Raw genomic sequence first — 17,391 nt, forward strand, 5'->3', positions numbered from 1 at the left:
CAGCTATGATTGAGAGATCATAAGTTCTAGACACTAGGATAAAGGGGAAATTTTTTCGTAATTGACTACTATTTTGTACTTATCAAGTTTCAAATATTTACCATATGTACATTGTATTATTAATCTTTCAAGGAAAGTGTAAAGGATCAAGATTTGCTTTAACTTTAACCTCGAAAGCACTAGAGATTAAAACACATCATCATAAAATATATCATTCTTCAATACATAATCAAATATCTTATAATTAATAATTGATTAATTAATTTGCAAATATAAATAAGCTAATTAAGTAATTAATTCTATATACAATTTTATATTTTATTTATTAGGAAATATGTAGTCAAGGTTGATAGTATTTTGTGTTTTCTGGAAATACAAAGTTGATTGTAGCAAATAGGTCGAAGGATAATAAAATATTATTGACATACAGAAGGCAGTAATAATTAACAAGGAACAAAATCAAAGCCAAGATTATTGACAATTCTATGCATGTATGTGTGTGTTTTTCTTTACATGGAATATGAAAGGTAATATTAGTGATGTAATTGAAGATACAGACAATATCAATTTATACATGAAAAGGTATCTTTGACAAGATAAAAAATATACAGATATATAGCTTCATTCGACATTTCAAATGGACCCATGAAATAGCTTAAATATGGTAGATCTATCCAATTTCGTGGACCCTTACAACAATCCCATGTATGTTATAACATACAAATCCAAACCCTATCCTCATGGTAGTCCATAGTGACTACTATGTTCCCTATTATCAGAAGGAAAAAGAAAAAGCCATAAAGGAGAAGAGAAGGAGATAAAAGAGTAAGAGATAAAGTTAAGAATGGAATAAACTTATTTTGTTCATATGACTATAACACAATTTACATATACTTAAAAGAAATAATTCATTTATAAAATAATATTTACCTGACATTATATAATATAACTAATTGATTAATAAAAAGTAATATTATCTAATTAATAAATAAGATAATTACCTCGTACACCCAACCAACTCATGAAAGGATTAATTTTTAGGTCCATACCATACTATGTTGCCTTATTCCACAACAATAGCATTCAAATTAGGATTTTCTCTCTCAATTGTCGCTTCTGCAACTTGCCCGTGCTTTCCTACAAGCTCTGGCCATGACCTCATGCCCAAAACAAACAAAGAAAATGTAAGAAGGGATTGAACTAAAACTTAATTACCTGGTCTAGAAAAAAAAAGTAAAATAACTTAATTAATTACCTAAACTCATCCTTGCTAGAAGTAATATATCAACACAGCTCTACTTTTATAAGTTTTTGAATTGTACCTATATTTCAATCTGCGATCTTATGTTGTCCAAGATTAAGATTTATAGACTTTCATTTTAACGATGATTAGCATATTTTCTTTTTGTAAGCCTTGACTTTATCGTTCTTTTCTGTAAAAACTTTGGAGTTTAATAAATTCGTCTATACAAATAATAGACTTTGTGGTCCTTTGAAGCCCGATCCATGTTCACATTTATCAAGCCTATAAAGGTTGGAATAGAAATCTGAATTCATTAAATTAAAAATTAAGGTGATTAAAACTGTAGAGATGGACATGAAATTTGGGTTTTAGTTGGAGCTTGGATTATATCAATAATTTGGGCTTTATTTGGGCTACAATTTCATATAAGAGGCTGGGGCTAAAGGGTTTTTCCCATAAATAACCACCTTACAACTCCATTTTAGAAAAATAGCAAAATTTTTTTTTTTAAAAAAAACTAGCCACATTGGGACAAAAATACCCTTGATAAAATTGAAAATTACACAAAAGCTTTCCTTTCTTCTACACAGCCGTTCGTTCGTGGGGGTGGGGTTTATACAAAACTGTTCGTGGGGTTTCTCTAAACTCTTTGCATCTCATCGCCTCTCACTCTCAATTTTTTGTATTTTCTCAGATCTCAAACTAAAATCAGGTAAAAATTTTATCTTTTTTCTTATTAGATGAAAGTAAGGAAATATGTATTTTTTTTGTTTTTTCTCTTTCTATTTTTTCTTGTAAGTTTTATTAGTTTAGGGTTTTTTAAGCTTTTTATTTGATATGGGTATGCAAGAAATTGATTTATGAGATGTTCTATGTGATTTTAAAGATACTTTAGGTGGCATATGGTTTGAAAATGGGAGAAATTTTGTGTAAAACTGAAAAATCGCGAAAAACAGTAAAAACAGAGGAAATTTGGCGAAAAATATGAATTTCCGCCAATTTCCTCCAGTTTGTCAGTTTTCGCAAATTTCCGCCAATTTTCTGCCAATTTTCCGCCAGTTTTCCGCCAGTTTTCCGCCAGTTTTCCGTCAATTTTCCGCCAGTTTTCCGCCAGTAGGAAAAAGCTATATTTGGCCCGAAAAAAAAAACAGAATCAACTTTTTTAATACAGTTAATATGTTTGTTTAATATTATTCAAAATTTTATATATTTATTGATTTAGTTTAACGTTATTCATTTAATTTTGTAGTCAAATGGAAGATGATGACATTGTAATTGCGGTTTTATACAATGGAACATTGGTACAAAATGATAGTGGTGATTGGGAATATCGAAATGGTAAAAATGTAATGGTTTCCGTCGGCAAGAGATGCACAAAATCAGAGTTAGAGGATGAGATTTTCAATTCTATTGAGATAGATCGAAATGAATATTTGCTAAAGCTAAAATGGATATATGGACGATGTGCAGAAAAGTTGGATCCTACAGAAATACGATGTGATAGGGATGTGAAATGCTTTCTTCAAGAAGTGAGGAATGGAGGGATGACAATGATGCGGCCTCCATTGTATGTTGAGGTGATTTCAAAAGTTGAACATGTATGTAGAAATGTTCATCAAACAGCATTTGCTTCGGATAGTGGGAGTAATCTTCATTCTTTTTCTTGTCCTCCAATTGGCGGTCGTCTACCACAAGCTTCCGGTACTGAACCAATTCAGGCTACATCTCAGGAAATTATGGTTCAAGAAACTCAGTTTAGAGATCAAGTTGATGTTCGTGGGGGGGCCTGGACATCATTTAACATTCACGAAGGAGTTGATGTTGGAGGTGACTATGCTGAACGGTTTCCTAACGACGAGGAGTATGAGCAGTTGCATCATATTGATCATGATGAGAATTACAATGCAGCAGGGGATGATGTTGGTCATAATGATGTAGATTTTGATCATGAGTTGCCGGATAATGATAATGATATGCATCCTGAAATGAACAATGAAGGAGTTGATGATGTTAGGGTTCATCGTGCTACAAGTGACCACATATCATCGAGCAACAGAAGTGGTTCTATGGCCATATTTTCGTCAAAGTTCACTGGCTGTGAGAGCATAGTAGTTGGACAATTATTTCGCAACAAACATGACCTACAGAATAAACTGAGTATCTATTGCATGCGAGAAAATAAGGAGTTCAAGGTGACACGGTCAACTACACAACGGTATGAGGTTGTATGCTTGGAAAATACTTGTAAATGGCGACTACGTGCAACCACATTTAAAAATGGAGAAATATTTGTTGTGAGAATTTTTGATAATGTACACAGTTGCTCGTTAGATATCGTGCATCGAGAAAACAAGCAAGCCAGTAGCCGGGTTATCGGGCAATGTATCAAATCTAAATATGAAGGTATTGCACGTGTTTACAAACCCAAAGAAATTCAACATGAATTTTTGCAGAAATATGGGGTGAATATAAGCTACAACAAAGCATGGAGAGGTAAAGAGTATGCACTTAACAGTGTTAGGGGATCTCCAAAGGAGAATTTTGCTAAGTTACCTGCCTACTGTTTTGAGTTAGTGTCGAAGAACCCTGGGACTGTTACACGTATCAAAACAGACGATAATAACAATTTTGTATATTTGTTTATGGCGATTGGAGCAAGCATTAGGGGATTTAAATCCCACATAAGATCCGTATTGGCTGTTGATGCAACTACATTGAAAGGGAAATACAAAGGGTACATGTATATTGCATCGGGCATGGATGGCAATAAGCAAATATATCATTTGGCTTTCGGCATTGGAGATGGAGAGAACGAGCAAGCATATACATGGTTTTTCCAAAACCTGAAGGATGCCATCGGAGATTTTCCAGATTTGGTGTTTGTGAGTGATAGACACCCCGCTATTGAAAGGGCATTACGCAAAGTTTTTCCCAATGCATACCATGCGTTGTGCACGTACCATATAAGCAGAAATATTAAAGCAAATGGACATGCGAAAGATGAATCAATAATACAATGTTTCATGCTCGCAGCTAGTGCATATTTGGTTGAAGATTTTGAGTTTTATATGGGGCAAATTGAGGCAAAAAACATTAAGGCTGCCCAGTACATTCGATCATGTGACCCTACAAGGTGGGCACGTTCTCTTTATCCATGTACAAGGTACACTATCATGACCACCAATATTGCAGAAAGCTTGAATGGCATTCTGCTAGATGCTAGAGAGATGCCAATAGTAGCATTAATAGAGCACATACGGGATTTACTGCAAAGGTGGTTTTATGAGCGACGTACTGCAGGTGCAAAATTGACAAAGCCTGTGACTGACCATATGGAAGAGCAACTCAAACTACAAAATTTGGAGTCCATCGGACTACGTGTGAAAGCCATTAATATGCATGAATTTCTTGTGGAAGGTGGGAGTTTGAGGGGTACAGTTAATCTCCAATCAAAAACATGCTCATGCAAAGTCTTCGATCTTGATCAATATCCTTGTGATCATTGTATTGCCGCTTGTAGAGACCGAAAAATTGCTCCTTATGGCATGTGTTCTCATTACTACACCGTGGATGCATATCGTGCAGCTTATGCTGAGTCCATTTATCCTTTGTTAGATGAAAAACAGTGGCATGTCCCGGATGACGTGGCAAGTCGCATTGTTCTTCCACCAAGATGGACACGTAGGCGAGCCAGTAGACCAAGGATGCAACGCATACCATCCGAAGGTGAAGATGTTATTGGACGTAGATGTAGCCGATGCGGTGGTGTTGGACATTATAGGCAGAGATGTACGAATCCATTGTCTTATGCTTCGAATTAGAAAGTTTTAATTTAGTGTTATGGTTTAATATGTTTTGATAATTATTTCATATCTTTTTTTTTTTGAATTTAATCCTAAATGAAAAGATGCTTTCTGGAATTGATTTTCAATCTTTAGTTTACATATCATTTTATGAAATGTCCAAATGATTTTGAAAATAAAAACAAACATATATCAATTTTATTTTTATTTAAAATGGTTATTGATTTTAAATGTCACTACATTTTTTGTTAATTCCATCTTCATCTTATATAATATTTGTCTCCACTCCCAATTTTTTTTATCCTACTATTAACTTATATAATCTATTAGAAATTGATTTTCCAAGTGGAGGAAATTAGTTTCTAATAGGAGTAAAAATTATTCAACAATTTCCGCTTGGAGGAAATGTTTTCCAACAGGAGGAAAACTATTTCCGCTTGGAGGAAAATTTTTCCACCTGGCGGAAATTTATCAAGAGGCTTCAATTTTTCTTCATATGGGATTTCCGACTGGAGGAACGTTTTTCCTCCATTTTTCCTCCAGTAGGAAAATTTTTCGGCCTATAGGAAATATTTCCGACAAGCGGAAAATTTTTTAAAATTTGCAATTGAGCTCTTAAGGCGTTTGTGCATAACGGAATTATAATAAATAAACATGGCACATTTCCTATAAGGTCAATTACTTATCATTACATCAATACCACATTGTTATCTTTGTTAAATGAACATTATAAGCCACCATTATATTTACAATTAAAAGTCAAATATAATAAATAATATGCATCTATAAACATGAAAAAAGGAAAGAAAAAAGCATCACCACGCAGCTCATATGCTAAGTTCTTTGTTGTAAACCTCATATGCATACTTCTTCCTAAAGAACTCCATGTTATCTTGTGTGAATGTCAATCGTAATCTAGCATGTAAGAATTCGATGGTCTTGAGTGTAAATATGCCACAGTCCTCTAACTCTGATTTTGTGCATCTCTTGCCGACGGAAACCATTACATTTTTACCATTTCGATATTCCCAATCACCACTATCATTTTGTACCAATGTTCCATTGTATAAAACCGCAATTACAATGTCATCATCTTCCATTTGACTACAAAATTAAATGAATAACGTTAAACTAAATCAATAAATATATAAAATTTTGAATAATATTAAACAAACATATTAACTGTATTAAAAAAGTTGATTCTGTTTTTTTTTTTCGAGCCAAATATAGCTTTTTCCTACTGGCGGAAAACTGGCGGAAAATTGGCGGAAAACTGGCGGAAAACTGATGGAAAACTGGCGGAAAAATGGCGGAAAATTGGCGGAAAACTGGCGAAAAATTGGCGGAAATTTGCGAAAACTGACAAACTGGAGGAAATTGGCGGAAATTCATCTTTTTCGCCAAATTTCCTCCGTTTTTACTGTTTTTCGCGATTTTTCAGTTTTACACAAAATTTCTCCCATTTTCAAACCATATGCCACCTAAAGTATCTTTAAAATCACATAGAACATCTCATAAATCAATTTCTTGCATACCCATATCAAATAAAAAGCTTAAAAAACCATAAACTAATAAAACTTACAAGAAAAAATAGAAAGAGAAAAAACAAAAAAAATACATATTTCCTTACTTTCATCTAATAAGAAAAAAGATAAAATTTTTACTTGATTTTAGTTTGAGATCTGAGAAAATACAAAAAAATGAGAGTGAGAGGCGATGAGATGCAAAGAGTTTAGAGAAACCCCAAGAACAGTTTTGTATAAACCCCACCCCCACGAACGAACGGCTGTGTAGAAGAAAGGAAAGCTTTTGTAGATAAGGGTACTTTAGTCCAAACGGGTAAAATATTGGTTAGTTTTTAAAAAAATAAAAAAATTTGCTATTTTTCTAAAATGCAATTGTAAAGTGGCTAGTTATCGAAAAAACCCCTGGCTAAAAACAACTATATATATACATATATATATAGAGAGAGAGAGAGAGAGGAAGGATATTTTATTTAATTTCCATTAACATAACAAATGGAGAATAAAACATAGGATCATCTCCTTAATTATTATCCTTTTTCAGGAATTATTTTACATAGTGCAAACACTACAACAAACATATATGTATTTACTAGAGAATCAAGTAGGCCTTCCCTCAAGCATTTTGAAACACATATATATAGCCCTTAACCGATGACTGGAACACGTGTAACAATGCCATAAGTGTTAACCCAAACCCAAACCCTATCACACTGCTTGACCACGTTCAAAGGGATTGGTGTTCCTTCTTCCACAATAATGGCATCCACAAGAGGGTTCTCCCTCTCAATTATCTGTTCAGCTACTTTCCCTCCTTTTCCCACAAGCTCTGGCCATGAACTCTTTCCTGTATATAACACATGTGTGCATGCATACACAAAATTAGATAAATTACATATCAATTAAATTAAAGTTTATATTTATGTATGATATTATGCATACAACAGGACAATAATAGACTGGCACAACGTGTTACCTTTGCATTCGATACTCATCCTTGCAACAAAGTAATGTATCACACTTTTTTCTGTCTCTTCTTAGGTTTGTACTGAAATTTGCCTTGTTTGTGATCTTGTGTTGCGAGAAGATCGTTATTTATAGAGATTAGTTTCTTGAAATTGTTGATCACTCTTGACTTTTTTGTTGTTGTTATCCATAAAAGTTTGAAAGCTTAATGCATGCACGCCAGCTTGAAGGTTTTAATGGTTTTTTTCTTGAATTCTTGGTGCGGCTATGAAATTATTAAATATTGAATTGATCAATATGTAAGTGCAATTAAAGTTATTAGATGTTGGGTTGTGAGAATGGAAGGAAAAGGAGAGTGGAATGGAATGAAGGATAAAAATGAGGTGGAAGGTGCGTGGAATTCATTTTTTTGTCAGCTTGCTTTTTGGAATCACCACGTGAATCTATAACAGAATGAAATCAATTGACAAAAATACTCTTAATATCATATTACACATTTAATGAAATTAATTATGTAGAAAGAAGAAGTGAAGAGAGAAAGTAGAGAGAGAATATGTAGAGAGAAAGAGCATGAAAGGGAAAATAAAAAAAAAAGAAATAGAATGAGAAAATGGAGAGATAAAATAAAGTAATTCATTATTGGAGGCTGATTATATATATATATATATATATGCATGAAACCATTGCCAAATTATCTCTTTGTTACTTTTGCTCTTTTCAAAATTTTCTTTTCATATTACATGGCGTGCCAGTTACAAATGAGATTATAACTCAAGTCATCCCGGACTGCTATTTATGCATCTCTTATTTGTAATTTTTGAAAGATAATTTTTCATTAATATTTATTGTGCATCTTATTTACTCTACATAATCATCCCTTATTTAAAGTTAGAATTTTCTAACTAATTAATTATTGCATATATATAGAGAGATTAAGGAAAAAGAGAGAGAGAGAGAGAGATAGAGAGAGAGAGAGAGAGAGAAATAATTTAATTGCTCTCCTATAAAATTTAAATCAAAACCGGCTGTTTGAGTTACATAGAGGAGAGAAAGAATCATATATCTAATTATTAAAGGAAAATTTCTTATTAATTTAATTTTGAATATAATATGTAGAGAATAGACTCTCTCTTCTTCTTCTTCTTATTTTATTTTATTTTATTTTTTTGCTAGTGTGGCTAGGCCCCCAGGCATCCCTCCCCTGACACAAACCCTACTCAAACTAAGGTGCTCTGCTATTTGAATTGCCACTGCAAGTCCTCTCCTTTTTATTTTATTTATTTATATTTTTTTATGTTGAATAGACTCTTGATTATTTCCTTTTAGCTAGTATGGTGTTATATCCCCATGGTACAAACATTAAGAAACGTGTAATATAATTCCCGGACAGAGCAAGTAACCCTCACGCAAAACCAATGTCATCCATTTGTAATATGTAGCTATATTGAACGAGACTAAACTATTTTAAGTAAAATAATTTAATTTTATAGAATCAAATTTAAAGTATTTCAATCCAATTTAAATCAATTCAAATTCATTTTGTATTTCAAATGGACCTTATGACCAATAGTTTAGATATGGTACGTCTATCCAATTATGTGGACCCTTACAACAATCCCACAGTTATTAACCCAAACCGAAACCCTACTCACGTTGATCTATAATGACTATTACTTTGTCTTCTTCCACGACAACAGTATTCAAATAAGGATTTGCTTTCTCAATTGTCGCTTCTGCAAGTTGTCCTTGCTTTCCTACAAGCTCTGGCCTTGACCACTTGCCTAAAACAGACCAAAAACATAAAAGAAAGTGTAAGAAGGGATTGAATGATAGTATTAATTACTAAACTTGTTTTTAGAATGCTATTATTTTTGGGTTTTATTATTTGGGGCCAAAATCATATGCATTTTAACTGTTTGTTGATATGTTTTATTGGGTTGCGTGTGTGTGGTAGAAATTATATAATGCTTTTGCTCATACAAATGAAGAGAAAATTTTAGTAGTGAAGCTATTCCATAACCTGTTCTATTAAAGTCTTGGATGTGTCTATATGCTCAGATCTTCCTAAGATCTTATTATTGGCTATTTCCTATACGTCAATTACGAATTTCAATCTCCAGTTCCTCTAATCTAAGAAAATTTTATCATATATAAATACATGATATGTTGATATACTTTTAATTGGTATTTTAGGATGATGGATCTGTTATATGTATATTTTCTCTTTCTGGAAGTAATGCCCAAGATGGACATTTAGCTGCTGGTCGTAATGGTGTAAAGCGCCTCAGAACTATAAGTTCTCATCTGTTTTACTCTTTGATGTGGTTAGTATTTTTCTTGAGAAAGTTCTTATTCTCTTTGGTTTCTTGGATTGGTTTAAATATTCTTCTATTTGCAATTTTCAATATATTGGTTGCTACTTTTTTGAATTTAGATATTAACGGATTGATGCATTGTGGATTTTCTTGTCACATACACCTATCAAAATCAAAGAGGGAATTGATATGAAAGATTCTCACATCCCTGAAATTTGAAATCCAATAATCTGATAAAATTTAAGTGTAATATTTTTGTAAAAAAATGTTTAAATTTTTTATTTTATCAAGCATTAACTCAACATGGTTGTTTTTTCAGAGTCCATAGGTTTTGTTTGATAGTATGCCTATTTTTCTAAAGCCTTAATACATGTTTTGTTTCCCTGTCTAGCTACTTTATCCTTCTGTTACTAGCCTTCTGTAAAGGAATTTTTCTGCGATACCTACTAGTATAAAAAGGTCACATTTGTTCTTTTCAGGTCAAACAACCAAATATTTTATCATTCCTTTATAGTATGGAGACTAAAACTTTTTGTGGTAATATGACAAAGGTTGCTATCTATATTGTCATAGAGCTTGTTGTTCCACTATTAGAAAAGATCAAGGAACTAAATTTGGAAGGTACATAAAGGTATAAACAATCTGGTCTTCCTGGTTGATATTGGTTGTTTGATTGGATTAATCTGATTGCATGATACACATAATTCTTCTTGTGCTAAAAAATGTTTAAGGTACTTGCATTAATGGTGATAGCATATGAAGAATCTTGGAGAATTTAAAACTACTCTTTGACTTTTTCTTTTGAAAATGGGAAATCTAAATCAATATTAGCCACCCGTTTAGTAGGTTATTGGAAACTCTTCCTGGCCAACTTGGTTTCTTTGATTCATTTAGAGAATATGTTCTATCAGTGTGATGTTAACTTTTGTTTTAGTGCTTCTCTTTATTTAAAAATTAAAATTTCCATCTAAATGCAAATAGTAACACGTAATATCTTTTGGTTTCTTTGTATGATTGTGCATACATAGGACGTGTGCCAATCCTGTTTATCACCATCTTGAACAATTTTGTAATGATCCTATTCAGAATGGTTTTCAGTGGTTTGGCTAGGAATATAGATTGAAGAAAATGGAGAGGAAAGTGAAGTAATAGAACTCGACTACAAAAACTATTGTCAAATATTTGTTAAGGCTGTTGAGTGTTTGCACTGATGCCTTTTAATGTTTTCTCCAAAATAGTTTTGTCCTACAAACAATTGGAATTCTGAAGCTATTGTTAATTAGATTTTCTATATCTATTCTTCAAGTTTTTGAGTCCACTTTCAGCTGTTCCTTTGGTAGCTTTAGTTGGATTTGGGCTCTACGAGTTAAGTTTTCCTGGGGTAGTGTTATTCTACAGCATTAATCATGGTTTACGAAGTGAATTGTTTAGTGGTATTGTTTTCAGTGCCTTTCTTTGAGTTCTATGAATGAGTTTTTCGATTTAAAGTATTTGCATTCGTACCGCTTCATAACACTTAATATCCAATGTAAATGCACTTTGTTTTTCCTTTATTTTTTTGTATCAGCATGCATTTTTCTTTCTATTTTTATTTATATTATTATTATTACTTTAATATCTTTTATTCAAGTAAATTATTCTTGTGTCAAAGAGATACCTCACAAATATTGTTCTCCATTTTCTTTGTTGATATTTTTTGTATTTATCCCCTTCTAATTTAGTCATTTCTCATACATGTTTATTGATTTAAACAGTCCATTGGGGCTTTCATTTATTGATTTAACTCAAACTCCAATTATGATGTTGTGGAATCATTTCCCTTTGCACTTCATGTTAAAAGATGCAATGATAGGTTAACGTATGATAATAATAGAAAACTATGGGAGCTATGCAAGGAAGACATTTTATATGAGTTCCTCGGTTTGGCTGCGAATCAATTATGCTTTTTGGAAGTTAGCCACCACTATATTATCTATTGTATTGACAAATACACACACATTAAGGGGAAAAAAGCCAAGAAAAGATATTAGAAAACAGGCAAAATCACAATGAATGTAAAATAAGGTGTTCATATGAAAAAACGAGTAAACCAATTGAAATTGCACAAATAGATATCAACATTTACATGCACTTCAAAATTTAGATGTTGCTTTTCCTCATTTCATCATTAGCCAGACTAAAAAAGTTAGATGTTCTGAATTTTGGAGGTCCATTTGGTTCCTATATTGGTCAAAGTAGTGCAATAGTATTATTACCTATATTCTTCTTATTCAGTTCATATTTGCTGACCTTCAAATTAAGGTCAACATTGAGTTCCTTTCATTGTTGTATATTTGTACATTCTACACACAGGGAGTTGGCATTTTGATCTCTGACTTGGTTGGAACTATTAATGGATCCTCATTATCTATATAACAATGTTCAAATTAATATCTATGCTTTAGCTTTCTACTTTATTTTACCGAACCACAGAATTTCCACCTTTATCTAAGAACCTTTTTTCTCCTGTGCACTTAATAACTAGTTTTTAGGATTTTAAAAATTAAGCAATTTATTTGTCACATGTTCTGAAACATTGTTAATTTTTAAGAAATGCTCAATCCTCCCTGCAGTTGTTATGTGGGATGAACTTTTTTCTCTTTACGGTGAAAGGAACTGGTGGAAGATTATTCACTCAATTGTATTTGTGTTGTCAGCATATTATGATATCATGAAGCTCTTTCACTTTAGGTTTCTATTCAAAATTTTAAGGACCACAAGGACCACAGCTGTTGTGGTATGGATTATTGGTAGGTCCATGGTAGGAGCCGCATTTGATGATTATTATCTTCTTGGGGACATATTAAATGTTTTATATGAGAAGTCTACTTGCTGTTGATGTTTTATGATATCTAAATATCCACAGTTATAGTCTTTAGTTAACTTTTAATGCTTTTATCATGTGATTACTGTGTTTAATATTATATTGGTTGATATTATATTGGTTTTGTTATAATTTAGCAGTTTTTTTTCCTTGCGTTAGAAGGCATGGTCTACTATAATTATCATGAGGAGGAAGGGCAATTGTAACACCCCGTCCCGAATCATGTCGGAATTTTTGCACGTTGACCGAGGTTGACTGTTGACTGTTGATCGAAAGGGTCAAAAGTTGACTTTTTGTTCCGGTTGGAATTCTAGGTTGACTGAGGTACCGTTACAAAGTACACGTTGGCACGAGTTTATAGACTAGTAGCATGTTTAAAACGGAGCTACGGTTTGAAAGTTATGAGCAAAACAAGTTAAGGTCCAAACTGTCCAAGGGGTGCCGGAGTTGACTTTTTATTCATGCAAGGTTGAGCTTTGACTCATGCATGGTTGTAAAGTGCTCGTTGATACGAGTCCGTAGACTAGCGGCACGTCCGATTTGGACATGTGGTTTGAAAGTTATGGACCTGTAGAGTTTTTCAAACACCGTATTATTTTAATATTATCTTTAAATGCGTAACGAGGTGCCATGTGTGACTTAATGAAGGTGACCATGTGTCACCATGGTGAAATGCCACATGTCAACCATGTTTAAAATCAAATTATTTTATTATTATTTTAAATAATAATATTGTTATTTAATTATTTAATTATTTAATTATTTTTATTTTCCTTTTTCTTTTTCTTTTTCTTTTCCTTTTTCTTTTCTTTTTCTTTTTCCCCACGTGGGAAAACACCCTTCCTTCCCTTCTTCTTCCCCGAGCCCAACCAAGACAGAAAAAAAAAACGCACAGCCTTCTCTCCCTCCGACCGTCCTTCTCTCTCACCGTGTTTTCTTTTTCCGGCCACCAGAACCACGCACGCGCCGGCCACCGTCCAAGCCCACACGCCGGCGAGCTCACCAGCCAAATTTGGCTGCCGGACGGCCGGCGACGCGCCCAGATCGGGCCGGCGAAGTCGCGGTGGCCGGTTAACTTTTTCCGGCGATTTCGCCGTATTCCGGCCAGCCCAGTCCGAATTAAGCCTCCTCTCCCCCTATTTTGGGTCCTCTGAGTCCAAAAATGGCCTCCAATCTCAAAAATTCGAAGCGGTTTGCGAGATACGAGGAATTGAAAACCGGCCGAAGCTTTCCGGCCACCTCCGGTGGAATTGGGGTTGATGGAGACCGGATTTGTAATCCTCGTCGCTCAAGCTTCGATTCGGTATATTATTCGACCATTTTGGTTAAAGTTTGTGTTTGACCCCTCGGGTACCGGGTATTATTTATCCGATTAAAATATTAATTTATTTGACTGTGTGTGAATTTTATTCTAGGAGCACCGGTGAGTCGTGGAATTAATCCCATAGTGGATCGTGGGTTAATTGCGTGCTCCAGGTGAGTGACCCACCTTTAAAAGTATTTTTGGGGTAATTAATTATATTTATGTGGTGTTAAATTGATATCTGTAAATTGTGCTCATGTGGCGTATTTTAAATACAATCGGAAAAAATATTATTTTATATATATATTTACCCATTGGTGCTAAACGGAAATTTTGGGATCATTAAGAAATTCCCGAATATTATCTTATTGTGATTAAATGGTATTTATTACACATGAGCAAGTATTTTCAGTAATTGATTGTGTCTGGATTTTATATCATTTTTGGGCAATTAATTATGTTTAATTGGTATTTAATTTATGCTCATGTGGTACAATTTGGTTATGGTTTTATTGTGGTTTGTTGGTTATCAATGTTTCGTACCGGTTTATTAAATAAAAATATGTGGGATGGTAAGTGTGAGAATTTAATGTATTTCCCACAGTAATCTTGGAAAACGGTACGGTTGGTTAATAATATTTATTTTTAGACGCACTCATACAGTATTGGTGTTCTGGTGTATGAACACGTGGTAGCGCGCAGGTATTATGTGGTTTAGCGCGCGGTTATTATTTCTCCCGTTGTTGCCATTGGACCGTGGGCAGACACGTTTGTTATTGGCCACAGCCGCCCCCCTCCTTGGCCGGGAGATGGTTTCAGCAGCGGTACTGTCGGGACGCCGAAGTGCCGTTTGCAGGTTTCTCTCTTTAACCCCCCCACCAGTCGGTGCTCGGGACACTGGGTATCGGAGGGCATCACCGGTATATGGTGTGGTGCATCAGGTGTAATTTGCAAATAATGTTTTAAACCCCAAAGGTGTTCAAAAATTATTTACTATAATTTATTACATTTTAATTATATATTGGGGTATTTATTATTTATTGTTTATCAAATGGTTTAATCCCTTGGTTTTCGGGGAGTATGTACATCGGGTTTTGTGAAAATGTTTTAAAAGGGGAACATTTCCAACGGAGTGAATAGTGAGGGTTTTGAGAGAAATTATTATTTCAATTGTTTATTTATTTATTTATGTAATTGTTCGGTATGGATTGATTAAATTCCTTTATTTTTATATTATTATTGTTAAAGGTGTTCGGTAGTTAGGGTCACTCACAGAGATGATTAGCATCTCACACTCTTAAATTCCGTTCCCCTAGGTCCAGGTTGGAGACGTTGATTGTCCGGGGCGAGCCCAACGTCTCAGTTCGTTGCCGAAGGTTCAAGAAGTTTTTCTTCCTTTTTTTCCTCTCTGTCTTGTATTGCTTCCTTATTTGTCATTGTATAAATTCCACATTTATTGTATAATGCTCTGTATACTATATTGGACGTGTAGTTGTTCTTTATGCACTGATTTACTGTTCTTTGAAGTGCTGTAAATTTGTGGAAACAATTTGTAGTATTGTGGGAGGAATAAGGGGATGTTTTTAGAAGTGAGTTTTCAGTGCAGGTAATTTTTGGTTAGTCCTACCCTTAAGGGAGGTGCTGCCGGATTTTTCGTTGGAAGGTTCAGTGGTATTTCCCTGGGATCAGGGCTTGTCTAGGGTTCCGGGGAGGAATTCTAGACGAGTCCTGACAGCAATACTAGAGTTTGTAATGTTTTTGAGCTATTTTGTTTGCAGACATGATTGAAGAATTAATCAACAAGGGGTATGAACGTCGAAATAACGCAGCTGCAATGCAAACTCTTGTTACTAATTGGTTGGAAAATATCATGCAAGAGCGCTCAAATAATGGTAGAGGCTTACGTGTTATTCCATTGAACTTATACAAGTTTCAAATTGTTGGCTATGGCATGTTCGTTGGAGTAGTCAACTTAGAAAATAAGACATGCTCATGCAAGGAATTCGACATTGATGGATTTCCTTGTGTCCATGCAATTGAAGCATGAAAGCATCGACATATTTCTCCATATATCCTTTGCTCGGTGCATTACTAAGTTGACTCACTCTGTGACGCATATTTGGAAACCATATATCCACTTGGAGATAAATGTCAGTGGTATGCTCGAGATGATGTCATAAACCAGCTTGTACTTCCACCTAAGATTGGCAAACAGTTAGGAAGACCAAGAAAGAAGAGGATTCAATCTCAAGGAGAGGAGCGTCATCAATATAGATGCGGGAGGTGCAAACAGGTTGGTCACAGCAGACGATCATGCTCCGCCGCCGTACCTCTTGATAGCACTAACAACCAACAGTACCACTGAAACGAACGCCCATCAATCGCATGATGCTATATTCAAACAATGAGGACATGTTATGTGGTATGTGTGTGTATGAAATGTAGTCAGGAATGCAATTAGTTGGTCAACCGCGTAACGTGTGTTTTGGCATAATAGACGTTGGCTTTATGTGTTCTTTTATTGTCAAATTCATCTGTCGTATTGTTTTGATAACATATCATTCCGTCTTCAGTTTTTGGTTCAGTTGTTTGTATGTTTCTTACTATTGCATGGATGATATTACTGCCCAATGGTAATGACCAATGCATCATCGGTAATTGACATTTGTACACCGTCGTAAAAGACTCACAACAATTCCATCCGGCAACTTCAATCATGTGTGTTCCAACCAATAACATGCTAAATGTAGCATTATTAATGATAAATTCTGGCAAAGTAAGTGATCAAACGGCATTAAAAAATGAAAACGTTCAATTTATTTTTTATTCATAAATTACCGAAGGTTTCATCGGTAATTACCGAAACCCTATGGCAATCACATTTTACCAATTTTTTAGGCCCCACAAGTCCCATAACGTGTGTTGAATGCAAAAACATGCAAAATAGGGATTCTAAAATTATACTAAGGAGAGAAAATCCCAAAATTTCATAAAAGTGTCTCAAATTTTGCAAAAAAATAGGATGACTGTTCACCCTCAGTAATTCCCGATGAAATCGTCGGTAACCAACAAATACCCTCTGGAAAAATTACCGACAGATTCATCGGTAATTCCCGAGGGTGTACAGTCCATAACATTTTACCAATTTTTTGGGCCCCACAAGTTCCATAACGTGTGTTGAATGCAAAAACATGGCAAATAGGGATTCTAAAATTATACTAAGTAGAGAAAATCCCAAAATTTCATAAAAGTGTATCAAATTTTGCAAAAAATTTGGATGACTGTTCACCCTCGGTAATTTCCGAGGAAATCGTCGGTAACCAACACATACCCTCTGGAAAAATTACTGACGGTTTCGTCGGTAATTACCGAGGG

The 17,391-nt window shown here is 34.3% G+C and overlaps 1 protein-coding gene and 2 long non-coding RNA genes across 3 annotated transcripts; 2 read left to right on the top strand and 1 right to left on the bottom strand.

Moving 5' to 3' along the window:
• Window positions 1-1,826: 1,826 nt before the first annotated feature.
• On the top strand, window positions 1,827-6,959 carry LOC132803151 (uncharacterized). The gene is made up of 3 exons (XM_060815410.1): window positions 1,827-1,955; window positions 2,493-3,581; window positions 6,953-6,959. Exons 2-3 carry the CDS (start codon window positions 2,497-2,499, stop codon window positions 6,957-6,959), a joined length of 1,092 nt encoding a protein of 363 aa, XP_060671393.1. The 5' UTR covers window positions 1,827-1,955; window positions 2,493-2,496.
• A 54-nt stretch (window positions 6,960-7,013) lies between these two features.
• On the bottom strand, window positions 7,014-8,279 carry LOC132803322 (uncharacterized). The gene is made up of 2 exons (XR_009638445.1): window positions 7,546-8,279; window positions 7,014-7,416 (listed from the first exon to the last, which is right to left on the bottom strand). It is a non-coding gene; the product is annotated as an uncharacterized LOC132803322 (long non-coding RNA).
• A 1,111-nt stretch (window positions 8,280-9,390) lies between these two features.
• LOC132803316 (uncharacterized) lies at window positions 9,391-16,674 on the top strand. The gene is made up of 2 exons (XR_009638404.1): window positions 9,391-9,859; window positions 15,795-16,674. It is a non-coding gene; the product is annotated as an uncharacterized LOC132803316 (long non-coding RNA).
• Window positions 16,675-17,391: the final 717 nt, after the last annotated feature.

The sequence above is a fragment of the Ziziphus jujuba genome, chromosome 3 (assembly GCF_031755915.1).
Source record: "Ziziphus jujuba cultivar Dongzao chromosome 3, ASM3175591v1".
In the NCBI taxonomy this organism is placed as follows: domain Eukaryota; kingdom Viridiplantae; phylum Streptophyta; class Magnoliopsida; order Rosales; family Rhamnaceae; genus Ziziphus; species Ziziphus jujuba.